Below are 19782 nucleotides of genomic sequence, written 5' to 3'. Positions count from 1 at the left end.
AGCTTATTTTTTTAAAAAAATATCGAATTATAATGAGTTTCCTTTTTCCTTTATCAAGTACGTTGTTATTACATAATCTTTGTATTATGCACAATAAAATAGTAATAAATATGGTATAATTTCTAAAGGACAAAATAAAGAAATTAACATAACCATGAAATAATAGCTTTTGCAAAAGAAAACAGCAATCAATTTCTTGTTGCAAAACACTTTGACGTGCTTAGAAAAGCAGAAAACATCACCGACAGAGGTAATTGATCAAAGATTCTAAAGGTAAGGATGTTTTTTTACCGTTGATATTTTTAATATAAGGATTTCAATTATAAATTAGCGGAATGAGCCGATCTAATAACAGTAATGGATTTAGACTTCTTTTTTTCATCGGGTAAGCTTTTCTGAACGGTGAAGAAAAGTTTGCGTAACAAAATCTAATAATGTCGTATTATATTTAGATGAAAAAAAAAACTTGCATCTTATTTCATTTTATATCGAATTTTAATAATATAACTTATCTAATAACATCTGTCAAAGATCTAACTCTTTGAAATTAGAATGAGAAACGCTCTTTAAATCTAAGGAATAATTAGTGACGTGTGCAAGTGATTATCTGGGTAATGAAGTCCTGATTACTCGCTAATTGTAAGTGCTGCATTCAAGTTATGACAGAGCACCATAGACCTACGTCATATAGAACTCTAGCGGCATCGATTAGAGTGATGGCTGTGTTTGATACTTACGACACTCATAAAATGGCAATGTTTTCATTAGAACAGTGTGGTAATCATTCGTTCCCCGAATGGGTGAACGGCACTTAAATGGGATCTGTGCACACAATTATGCATAAAGATCTGAAAATGCGAAAAGTGTCCTCCAGATGGTGCCAGGAGTGCAGACGGACGACCACAAGGTTGCGCGTGTGGCATTTTATCAGGCAAGTTGATGCATAATGACGGCATAAATGGAACTTTCTTTCCATCGATTGTGCCAATGGATGAGACATGAATGCCGTTTTTCAATTCTGAAACGAAGAATCAGTCTGCACAATGAAAACACACAGATTCGCGGTACCCCCCCCCCCCACACACACACAAACAAAAAAAAAGTCTAGGTAAGTCCCAGTGTTGAAAAAATAATTGTGGCCTGGTCTGGGACACCAATGGAGTAATCTTTAGTCGCTGCACCACGCAAATGGAGAAAAATGATTACACGTTGTTCTTGTAATGAAAATATCGCCATTTTACGAGTATCGTCAAGTATTAAAATAAATCATCATTCTCACTGCTGCCGCTAGAGTTCTGTGTGGCCGTACCGTGTTGCCATCTCTGTTAAGCATTGACAACGAATGCTTGCAATTTTAAAATAAACAGCACGTTTCTGTCTGTTGCCAGCCCTGATAAAAAAAAAAGTGTTGGGGCATTAAATTTTGAATGCATTTCGTATACGTAATACAATGGCGAAATTAAGAAAAAAAACGGAAGCTTTAATAAGAATTAACTAATATTACTAAAAACACTGTTTTCAGGTGATGTTCTGTAATTGAATTTATTTTTAGGGCCGGCCTTAGGAGATACGGGCCCCAATTAGGAAGAATCTTGGTCTACTCACAAACCTAGTCCTATTTCGAAAGAAAAAAGTTCTTATCATAACTGCAAATCACAATGTATTAACTAAAACTAACTAACTCTATGGCCTATGGAACCCGGAGGTTCAATGCCGCGTTCACAAAAGCTCTCCACTGACTTCTATCCTTAGCTAACTGCATCCAGTTTCTACTTTGTATTCCAATCTCTGCGAGATCCATCTTAATATTGTCCTCCCATCTGCGCCTAGGTCTTCCTAATGGTCGTTTTCCGATTGGTCTTCCATTCAAGACATTGAAAGCGTTTCTACTTTCTTCCATTCTAGCTACATGACCCGCCCACCTAAGCCTCCTACACTTGACGACCCTAACAATGTTGGGTAGACCATATAAATTATGTAGTTCCTCGTTATGAAGTTTTCGCCATTCCCCATTCCCGTTCCTCTTGGGTTCGAATATTCGTCTCAGGATCTTGTTCTCAAATACTTTCAGTCTATTTCTTCCTTAGAGTATATGACTATGTTTCGCAGCCATACAGAACAACAGGCATGATTATCGTTTTGTATATTTTAAGCTTCAAATTTCGCGACAACAAGAGATTTTGAACCGAATAGTAACACGAATTCCCTGCTTTTAGTCGACATTTAATTTCTCCGTGAATATGATTTTCGTCTGTTAATATTGATCCTAGATATTTGAAACTATCCACTTTATCAAAAGTATTATTTAATATTTTAACGCATCCATAATTAGGGATGGTATCGAGACGAGACGAGACGAAACTTTGTAAGTCTCGGTCTCGGTCTCGTCTCGGTCGACAGATGCTTGTCTCGATCTCGGTCTCGGTCTCGAGTACCAAATCTCGGTCTCGTCTCGAAAGTCTCGAAATAAATAGTGTGAAATTAAAATAGTGGAAGTATTATTCTCGTACAGTCTGTCGTTTCCGCTTATTTTTTCCTTTCATTTTGACTTATGACATTTTGAATTATGGTATGATGTACCTCTTCATAGCTAATTTGCTAGTGCTAATGCTTTTATTCCAGGTTCAATGATCAGTGTGTATATCACCCTAAAACCCTAATAGAACCCATATTTCACTTTCAGTAATAGACTTTGTCTCATATAGCCTCAGAACTGCCTATACCAGCGTTTCCCAACCTTTTTCAACTTGCGGCACACTACAGGTGTAATTTGAATTCTCGCGCCACACCCATATTTTATATATATATATATATATATATATATATATATATATATATATATATATATATATATATATATATATATTATTATTATTATTATTACTATACCTTGGTATATTTCTGCGATTATCCTTCTTAGAGAGAAGAAAGGTCGATCGCTGGTTTCCCCCCGTGGTAAATCATTATGCTTATTTTTCATTCTAATTTTAAAATAGAAAACAATTGCAAGGAAATATAGGACTCGGGTTTTTAAAAATCCACTTTCTCTTTCTAAAATTGTATCTAATCTTTCACTAAAAAGGAAGATCACTAAATAACGAACAAATAAACAAATCTCCTATACCTTTAAAACACAAATGTAGTTAATTTGTATGCATGTTTGCTTTGTTGAATTTAGTGAATGATATGTTAAAATTTCAAGTTACTAAATAGTCTGCAACAATAAAGATGCAACAATGGTCATGACAATGATAAATACTTTTTCCAACATTAAAAATGTACAGAAAAGTAACACAGTATGAAACTTAAAATTGTAGTTTTATAGTAGAGGTTCACAGTAATGTGAAATACAAATATATATTTTCCCCTATGTCTTGCAATTTGGTTCCATAGAATTAATAATTTGTTTCGATTTCCTCGCGGCACACCAGCGACCTATTCGCGGCACACCAGTGTGCCGCGGCACACCGGTTGAGAAACGCTGGCCTATACAATTAAACTCTATTAAATTACCTCCAGTACTATACAGTAGTTTATTTCCTTCCTTTGAATCAGAATTGTTCAATACCTCCTAACGGATAACGCAACACATAGCAGCACGAATGTATTTAATAGTACCAAAATTGAATCTTTAGAATTTCTCATTATTCAATACATTCTGCTTTGACTGTAATTTTAAAAAACAGAATATAACGTTCATTATCTTAACAAATAGGGTAAAGTATTACTACAATATACGTATTTTGTTTGAAATTGATGAAATGCTTTATTACCATTTCACATCTCCGTGTTTAATTTTTTAACACAAACGTCCTGAACCTTCTGGTGGGAGCTACTACACTCATCTTTGCTATGTGAGGTCTCAAGTTGGATCACAAAACAAGTTAGATTCAAAGTCCGATGTTTCGCATAGTTCGCGTCATATTTTAAGTGCATTCTGTTCTTATACTAGTTCATAAGGTCGTAATGCATTACGGAAGCACATATCCAGTGCCGTAACATAGATTAATCTTATTCTTGAGCTCTCAATGGTGCATGCAATCTTTATTTGAGAAAACTAATCTTGCGTTTATTACGTTCAAATTTTATAATATATACATATTATATAAGTATATAGGTAATTCAAGTTATCTGTATCTATTTTTTCTCACTCGCCAAAACAAGTGATTCTTAACTTTCTAGTTTTCTTTTGTATTAATTTTCGTAGTTTTGCTGCAACATGATGGATTGAATAGTCAAAAATACTTTTTTCGCTCTATAATTTTCATTGAATTTTGGATCCATTTTTACCCTACCTTACCTAGTAAAAGTTATATATTTAGTCTTAGTTGAGGAACCAGTTTTTCGCTTCTGTAAAATTACGAAATTATGACTTGGTTTAGTTTGCCTCCGAGGTCCAGATATAATAAAATATCACCATCATCATAATCAACCATTATCAATCCATTGCTGGATGAAGGTCTTTCCAAGTATTCTCCACAACTATCTAATGGGCAATTCTTTTCCAGGTTACTCCTCCAGTGGCTCTTGATTTCGTCACACCTTCTTATGTGCGGAGGTTTCCTAGGCTGTTTTTGTCTCGTGGTATCCAGTCTAGAATTGTTGTCGTCCGTCGATCATAATTTCTTCTTGCAATACGTCCAGCTCATATTAAATTATTTCATTAGCACTATCAGTATTCATTTCTATATATTTGGGTTACAAATAGTTCGAATTCGCTACTTTCGGAGTACAGACACAATACTTTTTAATCATCGGATCTGACCCACTGACTGAATGATTTAAATCAACACAATGTGAGGACCCCCATTTGGTCTAGCGGCTAGAACTCTTGATTTCGGTTCGCGTGGTCCCGAGTTCGATTTCCGGTAGGGGTAAAGTTGAACGACCGAAGTGGTTCGGATTCCACTATAATCATCAGCTTCACGTCTCCTGTAGCCGCCCTAGCATAACTGTGGGACGTTAAACTAAAACAAAACAAAACAAAATTGAACACTGTGTATTACTAACTGTAAGTTCTTGAATAATTGCTCATAGCTATATGGTATGGATGGAGTTTGAGGTGGTCGGTGGTCAAAGTAAAGCAAGTGAAATGTAATTAGGGTGCAATTAGAACTTTTAATTAAGCACGATCTTAATCTAAAGTGTACACCAGGCCTAAGGCTTAAGGGGAACAACTAGTGTTACTGAAAATGTATCAGTTACATTTAATCTCAGTTACAATTTGCATTTACATGTATTGCTGAAACGAAGATTTAAACATTAACATTATAAGTAGCCCAAATACTATGAAAAACATCGTCTCTTGAAAGCATTCTTGCACCATAAAACAAATTACGAGTAATTTTAAAATATTTTGCAGTTTATCTACGTTATTTGCACATATTTAGAATAACATTTAGCTATCTATTTAAGTGGGCAAAACAGCTTAAATTAATATAACTGCGACTTGTTGTAATTAAAACCACCAAAAACTGTTGTAATGTTATAGAAGCAAAGGAAAGCAATAATCATTATAAAAATTTAATAAAAATGTGTCATTTTAAGTAGTATAACAATCATTACCAATGTGTTTGATATCTCTGAAACGATTTGAAATAACAATTGTTGTAAATGGCGTTATAAGCATTTAAGTCTTTTGGAAGCATCTGCATGATGAGACGTGATATGTCAGCGCGTTTTCGAAGTAAAATCTTTAGAAACATTTAAATTTTCCGTTTCTTGTAACTTTGCTCCTTCATTCATTCGAAATATATTATACCGTGATCACAGTATTTGACGCTAAGGTACAGTTGAGTTGCGCATTGCACCGTCCATGCCATTTGAGTTATTAGAGATTTCCAAGCTACATAAATAATGTATGGGCTATTGTGGTTTTGTACTTGTAATACTTTACGTAGCGCAATTTGAGAAAATACAACTTTATTTTGCTTTAGCAACATTGCTTGTTTATCTAGTGATATTGCAGAGTATCAAAAAGAATTTCCCAACTTGGTACAAAAATTCAGCATTTTTAATATATATATATATATATATATATAGTAGATCCTAGGGGAGGGCTATAGGGACTATAGCCCCCCTTAACGCTCAGGTATGCACTGGATAAAATGGGCTTCAATCCTACTTTCTTTACACTGGGTAAAGCGGCAAACCATGGTTTAACCCCTCCCTTGATCATATACTGTGTCCGCGGCTATATATATATATATATATATATATATATATATATATATATATATATATATATATATATATATATATATATGATGGCCCATTTTAATCATTTTAATCTCGAAAACGGTTGAACATAATGAACCGAACAAAAACTCAAATAGGAAATGCCATGGAGCACACCGAATGGTGTTGTCGCGGCGCCTCCCGGGGCCGCCTTTCATGGGGTACCAGGGCCAAACTTGAAAATTTTAAATGAAAACATGGGGCGAGTAATACCTCGTTCCATAGATATTTAAAAAGTAAAACGTGTTGTAGCAAAAGATTTTTCACATCGGTCACCGTTTTCAAAATGGCCGCCAAGACATGGAGCCTGTATCAGATAAAACGTCCAGTACCACTAGACCCCTAATATGTAAATAGTTGGAGATAAATGAATAGAATAAAACTCGTATATTAGAGCACAGAGGGTATTTATCATTCCACGGCTCGAATACAATGCAACGAAGAAAAAGATTATTAAAGTATAATTGACATGATGCAAAAGAGGAAATGATAGAAAATGAACTTACCGACCTCTGTCCGTAAGTAAGTGAAGCGGGAATGAATGGTAAAATGTCAAATGAGAACCTTACTTTTTATTTGCAATAGATATGGTTTGTCTGAAACACTTGTGTATACAAATGACTGGTACTATAATGAATAAAAATAAAGTGAAATAAGGTGAATAAAAATAAGGTGAAATTCAAGTTTAACAACATTTTACCCGCCCCTTCGCCTCTGATAATAATTTAACGCATTGCGTGCAAGATTTTTGGGACATATCTGCATCAGTATGTACAGTTTCGTTACTAAGGATCACAACTAAAATTACCGTTGAAAGTTATTCGGAATGTAACTGTGGACATCTCAGTGAAACTCATATTCTATCACATGCAAGAAAACATAGAAGGAAATCCATGTAGACCAATATCATGCAGACGACTGTTGAACAAAACCAACGTTTGTAAACATTGTTCTAAAATTGCATTGTTCGACAAATTGGTTTTGCATTTCAGTTGATTCATTTTTGAATCAAACTATTGCCTGCAATCAAAATGGAAGGTACCATTTAACAAGAATTTTACATACGTTATCCCATTACAGAGACATTTATCTCTTATAAAATAACAACACATTTCAAATAACTTTGTTTCGTAGATACAATTTGCAAAAACTAAGGCTCTCACTTGCAATTTCACTGATCATTCGCGCTTCACTCACTTACGGAGCGAGGTTGGAGCGATTATTTTCTAGGAGTTAGATTTGTTTCTTTCCATTATGGCACTTTCACTCTAATCATCTTTTCGACTGTTGCAACATTCCCGAGCTATAGAATGATAAATACCCTCTGTAGTTTCCTATTCGAATATTTGTTCTGGTGTTTTCATATTAGTGATACTGGACGTTTTACCTGATGCAGATACCATGTCTTGGTGGTCATTTTGAAAACGGTGACCCATATGAACAATCTTTTGCAACAGCACTCTTTAGTTTTTAAAGATATGTCGAACGAGGTATCATTCACCCCGTTTCCATTTACAATTTTGAAGTTGCGCCCTGGGCCCCCATGAAGGGTGGCCCTGGGAGTCTCCGCGACAATATCAATCGATGTGCCACATGACATTTTCTGTTTGAGTTTCTGTTCGGTTCATTTATGTTCAACCGTTTTCATATTAGTGGTACTGCACGTTTTACTGTATCTGATAGAGGCAACATGTCTTGGCGGCCATTTTGAATACAGTGCCCGATATGAAAGATCTTTTGCCACAACGCTTTTTAGTTTTCCAAGATCTATCGAACGAGGTACCACTCACTCCTTGTTTCCATTTAAAATTAAAGTTGGGCCCCGGGAAACCATGCAGGGCGGACCTGGGTGGCACCGCGACCATATATATATATATATATATATATATATAGAGAGAGAGAGAGAGAGAGAGAGAGAGAGAGAGAGAGGGGGGGGAGGGAGGGCAAGAGACAGAGAGAATTCTATTCGCATCAGCAGTGAATTTTGTTTCGGGAGAGGCTTGAGGAACGAGTGAGAAACATTTGCGTTGTACGTGCAATGCAAAAAATTATCACAAATTTATTTCGGGAGGGGTTTGAGGCCGATAACCACCCCCTAAATACGCCACTGTACATCAGTCAACCGTTCTCATATTATCTAACACAGCAACGAAACAAATTTTGAGTAAAGGAAATTTTAGTATTTATCTATATCAATATTCGAGACGAGACCGAGACTTTCGAGACTGACCTAAGTCTCGTCTCGGTCTCGTCTCGATTTATAGAGGTCTGTCTCGGTCTCGGTCTCGTCTCGGTATTTAAAAGTCCGTCTCGGTCTCGGTCTCGTCTCGGTATATAAAAGTCCGTCTCGGTCTCGGTCTCGGTACCATCCCTATCCATAATTTGCTGTATTCCGGTCCCGACGCACTTCCATGTATTTAGTTTTCTTTGCATTTACTTCTAAACTCATGTCCCTGCAAGCGTTTAATAAGAGTCTCAATGTATTAAACAAGGAAATTGTTTCCACTAAAAAAAACGTGGTCCGCACCGTTACCAAATATGGAGCGAACATAAGCCCGAATATGCCCGTGTTGAACATTGTTATAAACAGGGGCGTCATTTAGGGGGGCAGGGAGGGGCATTTGCCCTCCCCTGAGTTTGAGATGTATATAGATTTTATCAATAGAATAGTAGTAAATCAGTGAAAAACGCGAAATTTTACTTATATCAAGGGGTCTTGCCCCCCCCCCTTCCCAAGCAAAATCTGAAATGACGCTCCTGGTTATAAAATAGATCCATTGTAGATAATAAAAGTAGAGCCGCCAGGAATGTCCATACACTAGAAAGATTGAACCCCACACAAAATAAAGCACAAACAGTACTTGTATTAAACGAAAAAATGGCACAAAAAAGGAACCCGAGACAAGTTTGCTTACCACTACGCCACCTTGTCCCGAACTCTCTCAACTGGATGAAAAGTTCTTCTCAAAAATCACAAAGGGTTAAATAAGTACCTCAGACATAATTCATGTAGGCTACAAGTATAAAATTGTCTTATTTTTACCTCACAAGGAGAATTTTTATGTCCAAAAGATCGCGTCAAAAGTAGGAGAAGTCAAACTCAGGAGAGAAATTCAGACAGTGAGAGAGGGCTAAGTATCCAGATGGAAGATGGTTAAAAAGGTGGGGGGGGGGAAGTAAGAAATGTATAATGAAAAAGGAAAAAGTGTATAAAGGAAGAAGTGGATGTACTAACGAATAAATGCACAAAAAAGAGAGATGTAAGTGTAGTTTATATGAAAAGAAAGTCCCACTTGACGCCCTTCCTCGACATGATATGCACTCAAAGGCTGTCACTGACGAACTCCAAAAAAAAAGTTATACCACAATATGGAAACAAAAGTAAATTTGACGAAAGGCGCGTTTCTGTATTGCCAGGATACAGACTAGTATCCACGGGTGGCTAGAGGGGCCAGCTCCCTAAAATTTTTACGGTAGACTTGCGAATGAACTATATAATATAGTTGGATCGGGCCTCCCTAATTTCTACCGCGCTTTCCCTACATTTTGGGGCTGGCTACTGGCCTGCCAGGACATTTTAGGTTACATTACCGCCCTCTATTGATTATTTCTGTTCAACAACATAAATGAGTGCGTATGAAACAAGATACGAAGGGAGAAATCGACTGTGGCTTAATTTTAAAACTATCTATACCATAAGTAATACCTCTGAAACTTATGTTAAATTTATGTTTACCTACAATTTTAGGGTTACTGTTTATAGGAGAAACAACTCACTTTGGAAAACAATTTTAAAATTATAAATTAGTTGTGTCCAGTGTTCTAAAACACTACTTTCACATTTTTTCACTTTCACTTTTCCCCCTTACGGGAGATTTATAGTCCCAGTCGTAGAGCCCTGTGGACTGTTTCAGTAAGTTTGTTTTGAATATAAGCTAGTTTAATTAAATATTTGTTTTAAAATGGCCGAAGTTGCCTGTTTTAAATAGACTTGTTTATCACACTTTCATTGTAATAAGGAAGGATAAGCGGCGCATGTAAATATTAAAATAGAAAGACATTGTATTAAAATTGTATTGAATAGCAAAATTGTCAAAAGTAATAAATTGTAAATAGTAAAAATTGAAGAAAAACAGAGCAAATGCTCCCTAATATTTAGGTTTACAGCGCCATCTCTTATCCTCCAAACACTACTTTTGTTGTGTTGCTGTTCTCCGTGAATCATCAAATGTGGAGTTATATCAGACTTGCCAACTATACGATAATTTATAGTGATAGACGAACATTTTAGCCCTAATGGTATATATGATAATACCATTTAAGATTTGTTTAGAACCCTAACTTTCAAATAAATTCTAAATATTCATTAAATAACACTGTCCTACAAATTTTCTCTTTCCTGAATTAAAGTAGGTGTTCTTTATAGTTTTTTACTTTCTGGTTATGAATCTGAAGTCAGATATACCGTATCAGGTCCGATTGTTGAGAAATTTATAAATAAAGATTAAAAGGCTTCTTTTAATGTATGAATTTTAATAAATATTATGACTGATGTAAAAACGAGATGTTATACGAGGCACATCTGGATCTCACTGTTAGAAATATAAACGAAAATGTACATCTTTGTGTTTCGTGGCACTTCCATTCATATTAGACTGACAAACAATGAATAGGGGCAAGGGTTTTTTCGCAAGTTCATGAAATACGGTACGTATATTAAGCCTGTATTAGAGTTTGTATAATATTGTATATTTAATCTTGTAAACTAATTTACTTGGCGACAAAATGTGCAATTGTATAGCCCAAAATGCGACAAAATGCAAGATTTGAAAAAAAAAAAAAAAAAAATGCGACGTCAAACTGCGAAACACTTCTATGCCCGTAACAATGAAAACTACAAAGTTTTTACGTGTAAGTGAGGCAAAGCTGCGGCTGAAATCACTGCATTTATATATAGGCACTCAAACGAAAAGAAACACTTATGAAGCTTGCGTCTCGTGTGATATGGGGAGCGTGTCATTTGCCAAGTTCCAGCAGAAATCTGCGAGCATTGACACACCAGATTTTCCTTTGTACCGCTGCTCCAGTGTCTGAATGGATTGGTGGAACCTCTCACCGTGCTTATCAGATAGCTCCTAGGTTTTCGGGAAAGAAAGAGAGGTGACTGTGTAGAAAATGCACTTTCAGTGGCATGTTGCATCCCATAGTGTGCAGGTTTGACAACTCCTCCACTAGTTGCACATAGTTCGCACTTTTGTTATTTCCCAGTAAGTTTGCTGAGCAACTCTTAAAGGAATTTTAGGTTTTCCGTTTCACCTCACTCAGTTTTGATTCGAATATGTCATATTTCATCAATTGACGTATCTGGGGTCCAATGAATACACCTTCTTTTAGTTTAACATCTGATATTTTTGAGAACTTTCCCTGGAGATACTTAAATGCATGAACGTAAATTTACAAAACCAGACGACAGAGATTTAGACTTGGTGGAAAAAGCTTTCTGAAAATCAAGAGTTAAAAGAATTTTTCGAGAATCAAGAAGAGAGACAAAACTTCTACTTTTTTTTTTCAGACGAGACAAAAAAAAATTCTCGTGGGTCATGTTAATACTTGTCAAAGTACTCTCTGTTTAATTGTGAACTCAGCTTAAGTTTCCACTGATATTGCGTATAAATTTATGCTTTAAACCGATAACAAAACGCATGTTTCAGGCCTAGGAATAGCATAACCAGTTCCAATTTGACGAAGGATTATAAGGTAGCATAACTTAATATAACAGGAAATGAACACTTATTACGAAATTGTAATTTTGACAAAATGTGTTTTTCCGTTAAACTATTTTCAGAAGTGTATTACTTTATTATTATTATTATTATTATTATTATTATTATTATTATTATTATTATTATTATTATTATTATTATTATTATTATTATTATTATCTATGTAAGGCTTTTGATACAGTTAAGATGCTCACCTTTCTTGAACTTCTGTTGTAGGTTCAGTGCATCCTCAAAACATGACCCATATGAGTGAACCTGTAGAAGTGGAATCAGGCATCATGTGGTTCGCGTGGATCTCTATAGGACTTCTGTTTCTGTACCACACGAACGCGAGGATACGATACATTATCTCGTTTGCAATACTGGCCGTTGGATCAATTTTTGTAGTCCCTCTGTTGGCAATTCCCTTCCAGATTGGAAGATGTCATCAGCGTGGCTTGAATCGGTAAGTTTTTATAGCCTCCCTGGCACTAGAGCCCTCGAAAGATTGAGATCTTTCGTTTATAGCTTTTAGTTTGCTTTTATTTAACCCTTAAGAGGCCTTATCACTGCGAAATTAAAATACCGCTAATTTTATAGTAATTATGTGATATCTTCAAATAGATAAAAAAAAAACAATCGAAATGTGTAACAAAATCGCCCAAGACAATATTATTTTACACGAGATACCGTTATCACAACTCACTTATCTTCTTTCGATTTCCAGCCACTTAAAAAAAAATCGGCATTTATTTTCGCGTTTCTAAATGGCTGCAAAACGGAAATCTACTAGGTGACTCGTGATAACGGTACCCTCATGCAATATAATATTCTCTAGAGCGATCTTGTTCCACATTTTGATTATCTTTTATCTATTTGAAGATATCACATAATTACTGCAAAATTAGCAGTATTTTAATTTCGCAATGATAAGGCCTTTCGCGTCATTTCCCGTAAGTTTAACAGGCGCGTGGGGGAACATCATACCCCATATGTTTATTTTCGTGTAGGTTAGCAATCATATGCACAATCATTCGTAGACTACTAATGCAATCATAGTATATCATATATAAACTATAATAAGTAATAATATACTCAGGATTGCCAACTAATTGAAATTTATCTGCTTTTATACATTATGAGGAACTTTTCTGATGCAGTACAATTTTAACATTATTTAGATGCACATTAGTGTTATAATATATATCACATTATTTAATTATTAATTTCTAATGATATTAATAAACCCAGGATTGCCAACTACATTGAATTTCTTGTAACTTTCAGATCAATGACATTTTTGTGTCATGCCATTTGATTCCCATTCGCATCCACTTGAAATAAATGAAGAATATTTCCCAGTCAAACGCGTATGAAACACATTCCACTGCATCTGCTCACTTGTTATAAGAACAATGAACAAATACCTCGAATAGCAGTTGAAATCCTAAAGAAACAAGCTGTCATATTATAAAGACTTACAGTAGAGTACATTATACCTCAACGGGCCTGCTTAAGGATTAAAACAATAATAATAATAAAAAAAACATCGCTGCTCCTCGAAGAACCGCTGTGTGTTAAAACCACAACTTTTCAGGAGAAGCAAAAAACATTTCGAACTCCTAAAATTTTGTCAAATACACGGAAACATTTGAAAAATGAAATAAAATTGGTTCTGCATATAGTATTATGCACTGCACATTGTTGTAGCTTGCTTCAACAGTATTATATATATTAGGATACTATTTTTGTGTTTACGTAACACCTTTTGCGCCTTTATAAGCACAATATAGGATTAAATTTTGTATACATTAATCAATGCGTACGTGATAAGAACCAGAAGCCTTTAATTTCAATCTATAATTTTTCATTTTTGTGGCGAAACAATTGAATATTAACTTATGACATTATAAGGGAGAACGGACGCTGTCTGATAGCTTTCTGGTTTATTTGCACGACATAACTAATTTTCGACAAAAAATGTCACATCGCGGTTCTTCGAGGCTCAGCGACGAAATGACTTTCTTGTATTAGTAGTATGAATACTTTGAATATACTTGAATCCCTATATTTACTGATAAAATCATAATAATTGAACAAAGAATTAAAGTTGATTGATTTTACGAGGATTTTCGCAGTAACTAGTAAAAAAATATGAAGTATAGTAGCCTCGGTCTGAAGGTAGCCACTTACTTACATAGGGAAACCGCTGTTTAAGAGAAAGGAGGAAAGAAAAAGAATAGTTGGCAAAGATTTGACAACAGCTTGGATTCAGTTTATTACCTGTCAGTTAGTTTTCAATGGAGAGAAAAAAACAATCAAGAGAGTATGAAAAGAAACCGCACACAGAGGCGGTTTCCCTTTGTAGCAAGTGGCTGTCTTTAGACCGAGGCTACTATCTAGTGTATTAGTTGATCAATTAGTTGTTCTATTAATTCACCATTCAACACTGTCTTTAAGATAAATCATGTGATTGCACAAAAATGTAAAACATTACACTTCCAATCTAACTCATTTTCTTCAATTTTAGAATATATGCACTGAAAATTTTTATATTTTCCGTGCACATAAGCTGCAACGATTTTTGGTGACTTCTTTTTATGTGGAAATATATACGAAATGAGAAGAAATGTGTCCAAAATGACAGTACAATGTCAACGAAATCACTGGTTCTATGTCCAGGACTAAGTCTAAGAAACTACTTTGTGAATACAGAAATGTCAATACAAATGAGATCCTAATATAAGACCCAATATTACTATACGGATCACATTATGAGACCGGTCTTATATACTGAACCCGTTAATGGTCTCATAATAAGACATTCGACCGATAAATGATTAACACCATCTCAAATGTAAGTGGAAGAAAACTAATAAGTCATTACATGTTGCAATACGCATATTCACTGGCATAGAAGAAAGTAAAGATAGAATGAATATCAATTTACCTTCTCCATTTTCAGCGTCTGATATGTTAACGTTAAAAAAAAAAAAAGAAAACTTTGTAGAGGCACAATTTCTTTCAGCCTCCACTATACTAACAACTCTCCACATAACGAGCTCAAGTGACTTCCGGTGCTGTGGTGGGCTATTTTCTCCTGTTTTAGCTCGCTTCCACTAGATTGCAGCTCCTGCTTCACAAGATAGTTAGGGGTTTCAATTTAGGTGCCTATCCTCATATTAGGGGTTCTTACCCTATTATTAAACAATAATATTCATAGCCTTGAATTATTAAAGAAAAAAATGTATTTAACAAAAGAGACACTGACCAAAGCTTAAAACTTTACTTTATTTTAAATTATAATTTGTAACTGTTTCGGATATCTAGCATTAATTAATTTCGATCGTGTCTGAAGAAGGATATGCTAGATATCCGAAACAGTTACAAATTATAATTTAAAATAAAGTAAAGTTTTAAGCTTTGGTCAGTGTCTCTTTTGTTAAAACAATTAATCCAAAGCCATGAATAGTCTTACTAAAAAAATGTAATATGTATTTCTTCTCTTATTGCCAATATACAGGCAACTGAAAGTGATGGACCTGACTTCAGTAATATATTCTCTTAAAGCTAATAAATATATGTTATTGTGAGAGATGTGCTAAAAAAAAAAAAAAAAAAAAAAAACAGTAAAAGTTTTCTTGAAATATACCACAAGTGTTCTAAGTCAGCACTTTGCGTAACACGTCAAGTCTATAATATATCTCGTGCCAAACCTTTTCCAGCATGTTCCAATCAATATCAACGATGGCTGCTGTGATGCGGGCACACAGGCCATTCAATTTTATTGGAAGTGATGGTACGTACATGATCCTTTACAAAACCCTACTTGAAGAAATCACACGGAATTAAGTCACACGCACACTAAATCACAGATATTTACATGATAAGGAAGCCCGCAAAGAGAAATCGGGTCCATCACTTTGACCTGGCCCGTATATATTGTTTAAAATAGAGGGAACTTCAATTAACACTATTTTCAGAATCTAAGTTTTCCAATATTAACATATGCTTCCTATTGTAGTCATTATTTTTACTTATTTCGTTTTTCAGGGAGTTTTCATATCTGTGTACGTTAGTGCTGAAGTTAGTTGGAGTTACTCTAGACATCAGAGGACGAGAAAACATTCAAGATGCTAATAGACCCGCTGTAATTGTGGCTAATCACCAATCGGTCATTGATCTGCTGAGTAAGAATTACCATATTATACAACCATTTGTACTAAGTTTTATCCAATGTAGATAGATGTTTGACATATTGATGACGAAAAATCACTAGAGCCTTTTTATTTCAAGAGTGTCTCTAGATAACTTTCTCTATTTCAAGTGTGACCCTGGATACCTTTCTATTTCAAGTGTGTCCCTAGATACCTTTCTATTTCAAGTGTGACCTAAAATACCTTTCAATTCCAAGTGTGCCCTGGATATCTTTCTATTTCAAGTGTGCCCCAGGAAACCTTTCTATTTCAAGTGTGACCCTAGATACCTTTCAATTCCAAGTGTGCTCTGGATATCTTTCTATTTCAAGTGTGCCCTGGATATCTTTCTATTTCAAGTGTGACCCTAGATACCTTTCAATTTCAAGTGTGCCTTAGATATTTTTCTATATCAAGTGTGCCCCTAGATACCTTTCAATTTCAAGTGTGCCCCTGAATACCTTTCTATTTCAAGTGTGCCCTGGATATCTTTCTATTTCAAGTGTGCCCCTAGATACCTTTCAATTTCAAGTGTGCCCTGGATATTTTTCTATTTCAAGTGTACCCCTAGATACCTTTCTATTTCAAGTGTACCCCTAGATACCTTTCTATTTCAAGTGTGACCCTAGATACCTTTCTATTTCAAGTGTGCCCTGGATATCTTTCTATTTCAAGTGTGCCCCTAGATATCTTTCTATTTCAAGTGTGCCCCTAGATACCTTTCTATTTCAAGTGTACCCCTATATACCCTTCTATTTCAAGTGTACCCCTAGATACCTTTAAATTTCAAGTGTGAACCTAGATACCATTCACTTTCAAGTGTGCCCTGGATATCTTTCTATATCAAGTGTGTCCCTAGATATCTTTCTATTTCAAGTGTGCCCCAGGAAACCTTTCTATTTCAAGTGTGACCCTAGATACCTTTCAATTCCAAGTGTGCTCTGGATATCTTTCTATTTCAAGTGTGCCCTGGATATCTTTCTATTTCAAGTGTGACCCTAGATACCTTTCAATTTCAAGTGTGCCTTAGATATTTTTCTATATCAAGTGTGCCCCTAGATACCTTTCTATTTCAAGTGTACCCCTAGATACCTTTCTATTTCAAGTGCACCCCTAGATACCCTTCTATTTCAAGTGTACCCCTAGATACCTTTGAATTTCAAGTGTGAACCTAGATACCTTTCACTTTCAAGTGTGCCCTGGATATCTTTCTATTTCAAGTGTGTCCCTAGATATCTTTCTATTTCAAGTGTGCCCCAGGAAACCTTTCTATTTCAAGTGTGACCCTAGATACCTTTCAATTCCAAGTGTGCTCTGGATATCTTTCTATTTCAAGTGTGCCCAGGATATCTTTCTATTTCAAGTGTGCCCCTAGATACCTTTCAATTTCAAATGTGCCCTGGATATTTTTCTATTTCAAGTGTGCCCCTAGATACCTTTCAATTTCAAGTGTACCCCTAGATACCTTTCTATTTCAAGTGTGACCCTAGATACCTTTCTATTTCAAGTGTGCCCTGGATATCTTTCTATTTCAAGTGTGCCCCTAGATATCTTTCTATTTCAAGTGTGCCCCTAGATACCTTTCTATTTCAAGTGTACCCCTAGATACCCTTCTATTTCAAGTGTACCCCTAGATACCTTTAAATTTCAAGTGTGAACCTAAATACCATTCACTTTCAAGTGTGCCCTGGATATCTTTCTATATCAAGTGTGTCCCTAGATATCTTTCTATTTCAAGTGTGCCCCAGGAAACCTTTCTATTTCAAGTGTGACCCTAGATACCTTTCAATTCCAAGTGTGCTCTGGATATCTTTCTATTTCAAGTGTGCCCTGGATATCTTTGTATTTCAAGTGTGCCCCTAGATACCTTTCTATTTCAAGTGTGCCTTAGATATTTTTCTATATCAAGTGTGCCCCTAGATACCTTTCTATTTCAAGTGTACCCCTAGATACCTTTCTATTTCAAGTGTACCCCTAGATACCCTTCTATTTCAAGTGTACCCCTAGATACCTTTAAATTTCAAGTGTGAACCTAGATACCTTTCACTTTCAAGTGTGCCCTGGATATCTTTCTATTTCAAGTGTGTCCCTAGATATCTTTCTATTTCAAGTGTGCCCCAGGATACCTTTCTATTTCAAGTGTGACCCTAGATACCTTTCAATTCCAAGTGTGCTCTGGATATCTTTCTATTTCAAGTGTGCCCAGGATATCTTTCTATTTCAAGTGTGCCCCTAGATACCTTTCAATTTCAAGTGTGCCCTGCATATTTTTCTATTTCAAGTGTGCCCCTAGATACCTTTCAATTTCAAGTGTACCCCTAGATACCTTTCTATTTCAAGTGTGACCCTAGATACCTTTCTATTTCAAGTGTGCCCTGGATATCTTTCTATTTCAAGTGTGCCCCTAGATATCTTTCTATTTCAAGTGTGCCCCTAGATACCTTTCTATTTCAAGTGTACCCCTAGATACCCTTCTATTTCAAGTGTACCCCTAGATACCTTTAAATTTCAAATGTGAACCTAGATACCATTCACTTTCAAGTGTGCCCTGGATATCTTTCTATATCAAGTGTGTTCCTAGATATCTTTCTATTTCAAGTGTGCCCCAGGAAACCTTTCTATTTCAAGTGTGACCCTAGATACCTTTCAATTCCAAGTGTGCTCTGGATATCTTTCTATTTCAAGTGTGCCCTGGATATCTTTGTATTTCAAGTGTGCCCCTAGATACCTTTCAATTTCAAGTGTGCCTTAGATATTTTTCTATATCAAGTGTGCCCCTAGATACCTTTCTATTTCAAGTGTACCCCTAGATACCTTTCTATTTCAAGTGTACCCCTAGATACCTTTCTATTTCAAGTGTACCCCTAGATACCTTTAAATTTCAAGTGTGAACCTAGATACCTTTCAATTCCAAGTGTGCTCTGGATATCTTTCTATTTCAAGTGTGCCCTGGATATCTTTCTATTTCAAGTGTGCCCCTAGATACCTTTCAATTTCAAGTGTGCCCTGGATATCTTTCTATTTCAAGTGTGCCCCTAGATACCTTTCAATTTCAAGTGTGCCCTGGATATTTTTCTATTACAAGTGTGCCCCTAGATACTTTTCTATTTCAAGTGTACCCCTAGATACCTTTCTATTTCAAGTGTACCCCTAGATACCCTTCTATTTCAAGTGTACCCCTAGATACCTTTCAATTCCAAGTGTGCTCTGGATATCTTTCTATTTCAAGTGTGCCCTGGATATCTTTCTATTTCAAGTGTGCCCCTAGATACCTTTCAATTTCAAGTGTGCCCTGGATATCTTTCTATTTCAAGTGTGCCCCTAGATATCTTTCAATTTCAAGTGTGCCCTGGATATCTTTCTATTTCAAGTGTGCCCCTAGATATCTTTCTATTTCAAGTGTGCCCCTAGATACCTTTCAATTTCAAGTGTGCCCTGGATATCTTTCTATTTCAAGTGTGCCCCTAGATACCTATCAATTTCAAGTGTGCCCTGGATATCTTTCTATTTCAAGTGTGCCCTGGATATCTTTCTATTTCAAGTGTGCCCCTAGATACCTTTCTATTTCAAGTGTACCCCTAGATACC

At 35.7% G+C, this 19782-nt stretch overlaps 1 protein-coding gene across 1 annotated transcript in view; it reads left to right on the top strand.

The window, feature by feature from the left end:
- Positions 1-716: 716 nt before the first annotated feature.
- Positions 717-19782, top strand: part of LOC145662171 (putative 1-acyl-sn-glycerol-3-phosphate acyltransferase acl-2) — a 91933-nt gene continuing 72867 nt past the window's right edge. Inside the window, exons 1-3 of the mRNA XM_081727916.1 lie at positions 717-777; positions 12237-12465; positions 16053-16189. Of these exons, the coding sequence (XP_081584042.1) occupies positions 717-777; positions 12237-12465; positions 16053-16189 (427 nt within the window). The remainder of the gene's footprint in view (positions 778-12236; positions 12466-16052; positions 16190-19782) is intronic.

This window comes from Thermobia domestica, chromosome 1, assembly GCF_964235325.1.
Source record: "Thermobia domestica chromosome 1, izTheDome1.hap1.1, whole genome shotgun sequence".
Taxonomy (NCBI): Eukaryota; Metazoa; Arthropoda; class Insecta; order Zygentoma; family Lepismatidae; genus Thermobia; species Thermobia domestica.
Note: the sequence above shows the minus strand (reverse complement) of the source record. Positions and strands in the feature narration are given on the sequence as shown.